The 3,304-nt window shown below is 57.6% G+C and overlaps 1 protein-coding gene across 1 annotated transcript in view; it reads left to right on the top strand.

Annotated features, from left to right (window-relative positions):
• The first annotated feature begins 1,417 nt into the window (after positions 1–1,417).
• The window catches only part of Ror2 (receptor tyrosine kinase like orphan receptor 2), a 158,311-nt gene continuing 156,424 nt past the window's right edge, over positions 1,418–3,304 (top strand). The window contains exon 1 of the mRNA XM_055595168.1: positions 1,418–1,652. Coding sequence (XP_055451143.1) covers positions 1,556–1,652 — 97 coding nt within the window. The 5' untranslated portion in view covers positions 1,418–1,555. The remainder of the gene's footprint in view (positions 1,653–3,304) is intronic.

The raw sequence follows: 3,304 nt of genomic DNA, 5'->3' as shown, positions 1-3,304 counted from the left end.
GCAAACTTCAGGGTCAGGGATACACTCCATCTTAACAAATGAAGGGACAAGCAATAGGGCAAGAGCCTGTCATTGACTTTTAGCTTCTACACAAAAGTCATGGGGGTGATTACCTGTTTACGAACATGCACTCGAGTGTACGGGTGCGCACACACACACAAAGACAGAGACCTGAGTGCTTCAAGCCAACTCTTAGAGTTTGCTACTTTAAAGGATTTACAGAGGATACTCAAGGGCCCCAAAGGAAGGTGAAACGAGCCAGACAAACTGGGTACTGGGTAGGGTGCAGCCAGGGCCAGCTCAGGCTCTCCGTGGACAGACCACAGAGACTCATTCCCGGCCAGCCCGAGGTTGTAGGTGTCATTTTCAGGTGAGCAAGCTCACAGGCCTTACTCCCTCACACCAATCAACAGGAACCAGAGCTCGGCAAAACACTCATTTGTTCATCAATTAAACTGCACAAAGCAAGGCAGGAGACTTCAAACGCTGTCTCAGAGAGAGAGAGAGAGAGAGAGAGAGAGAGAGAAAGAAAGAAATTTCCTCAGCTACAAACAAGATGATCAGCCTTTCCGAATCCCGATCTTTTCATGTGCTAAGCAAAAGCAAGAATAATCAAGAAAGCATGCGATCTGAATTGCGTACAAATGTCTTTTTATAAAGAAAGCAAATTACGTCGGCATGTTTTTTTTTTTTTTTGGGGGGGGGAGTTCTGTGGAGAACAAATAGCATTCGGCTCTTTATGGGTAAAATGACACACTTTGCTCTCCACAGTAAACTACAGGCCACAGTGACTTCAGATACCATCGCCCTCCCGCGGGCAGCCTCCTTGCTGCTACGCTTGCAAGAGTTGTTCGATTTTCCGAGAGTTCTGATTGTCCCCAAGGGGCTTCGCAGGGCGCCCGTGGGGACGCGGCCGGTTATTTTCTGCAACATCTGTGCAAAGTCCACACCTCAGTTCTTGCTTCCACGCCCAGGATTTCCAAGAGCCCGTGACTGACTGGCTTCCTTCATGGAGGTGAGGTTAGCTTCATGAAGTGTGGCCTAGTTTCTGATTGGTGACCCAGGTACCCAGGTTTCCAGGCCCCTGACTGTGGGGTGGGTGGCAACAGTTTCGGGTGATGGGAGAGCAAGGTCCCTAGGCGTGGGCGGGAGGGCGGGCGCTGCAGGCGGCTCGTGGGCCGCGGGGGCGGACCAGGCTCCTTCCCGCGCGCTCCGGTCGCCGCCCTCGAGTCGCTCCGGCAGAGGGCGCCGGCGCCGGCCTCTGCCCATCGGGGCGGGCGAGCCGGGGACCCTGCCTCCTGCGCGCCCGCCCGCGTTCCGCCCCCCGTGCTCGTCCCGGCGGCCGGCGGGACGCCCGAGCCCCGAAGCCTCCGCAGCTGATCGGCGGCGCATCGGGGCGGGGAGAGACGGACGCTAGAGTGGCCCTCGAAGGGGACCAGCTCGCGAGGCGCGGGGAAGAAAGGAGCGGACGCGTGGAGGGGAGGGGTGGAGGCGCCCGGCCCTAAGCCCGAAGGCCGAGCGCGCAGCAGGCGACCCGGCACCCACAGCCCGCAGCATGGCTCGGGGCTGGGCGCGGCCGTGGCGCGTGCCTCTGTGCGCCCGGGCCGTCTGGACGGCTGCGGCGCTCCTGCTCTGGACACCCTGGACCTCAGGTAAGGACCCTGCGTGCGCCCTCCGAGCATCGCCGGCTCCCCCGCCACTCTCTGTCGGGCCGCCGCGCGGGCGCCGGTGCTCCCGATCGTGGGGCGCCAGGCGAGGCCATGCTCCGCGCGCTCGGCGCCAGCTTGGGCCGGTGCCCTGAGTCGCCTGGAGCTGGTTCCAATGAGCTGCGCTCTAGGGACCACTGAGTGTTTCCAGAGGCCGGGGTGGGCAGCGGTGGGGAGCTTTTCGCAAGTGCGTCCCAGTCCGGCTGTGCACCGGTAGACCTGCTCCGTGTGTCCCAAGACCCGGACTCCGTCGTTTCTTCCCAGGTCGCCCTTTCCAGTCCCCATAGCATCCCTTGTACGTCGTCTGCCTCTGGGGCAGATGAAGTTAATCCGCGTTAATCTTTTTTCCCTGGGGCAGTGGGGGACGCGTGATCGAAGGTTTTGCTTTTCCCTTTGTTGTAATTGCTGGCCAAAGTGGTGTTTGGTGGACCTTGCGTGGTGGGGGCTTAGCCCCTCGGACATGATGTTGTGGGGCCGAAGGGAGTGTCGTTGTACTCCCTCCCCGGGAGTTTCCTCGCTCGTTTCTTCCACCTCTGGGGGATTTTTGCGTGAGCTTGGTCCGGGCTCAGGGGATCCCGTCGAGGAGTGTAGAAGTGTTTTGGAGGCTACTTGGGCAGAAACGACAGTAGTGGCCAGAGGAGGCGGCGGCAACGAGTCCCAGAGCACCTACTGGCCAGGAGGTTCGTAGTCAGAATCCCCTCACCCTGCTGGCTTGAGTGAGGGCAGACGCGACCTCCAGGCCTAGAGGTTTGCCCCTCAGTTTCTGAACTGCGAGAGACGCGCCATACTGGGACAGCGTCAGGACCCCCCATCCCCCAGCGCTCCTGCAAGCAGGTGAGAGTTAGGGAGCGGAGGCTGGCCGCAGGACGCCCGGCCTTCCCAAGGACTTCCCAAGTCCTGCTGTGCTGGGAGCTTTCTTGTATCCGGCCCAAGGGAGATGAGAAATGCTGGGGGGAGGATGTTGGGGGTGGCGTTTGGGCTTAAGCTGACGCTGAGGGCGTCCACCGTTTCTGAGGAGTTGATTTGCATTGACACCTCTCTCCACGAAAGCAGGAACCGCTGAGCGCAGCATGGGAGAGTACGAGGCATCCTAAATTAATGTCATTAGCAAACTGCCCCCTGCAAGGATTCGCCCTTCTCCACCAGCCAGAAATTCTTTTGAAACTAGAGGGCTGTAAACTGGTGGCCTCTACAGAGATTTCGGCCTTTTTTGGTAGCAACGAGGTCCTTGCAAATCCTGAGGCTTGGGGACGTCTTGAGGTGTAGCTGGTGTGGGGGATGGGATCTGCTATGGTGAGGGGTCCAGAAGGAGGGTGAAGCCTTGGTTGCGTAAAGTCAAGTTTGTAATCAGAATGGAAAAGTCCGTCTTCATTTTGGATGTAGCAGTTTGAGTACCGCCTTCACTCTGGCAGACAGGACATTTTTCTTTCTTTCTTTCTTTCTTTCTTTCTTTCTTTCTTTCTTTCTTTCTTTCTTTCTTTCTTTCTTTCCTTCCTTCCTTCCTTCCTTCCTTCCTTCCTTCCTTCCTTCCTTCCTTCCTTCCTTCCTTCCTCTTTCTTTCTTTCTTTCTTTCTTTCTTTCTTTCTTTCTTTCTTTCT

This window comes from Psammomys obesus, unplaced genomic scaffold, assembly GCF_907164565.1.
Source record: "Psammomys obesus unplaced genomic scaffold, mPsaObe1.curated_primary_1811, whole genome shotgun sequence".
Lineage (NCBI taxonomy): Eukaryota > Metazoa > Chordata > Mammalia > Rodentia > Muridae > Psammomys > Psammomys obesus.
Note: the sequence above shows the minus strand (reverse complement) of the source record. Positions and strands in the feature narration are given on the sequence as shown.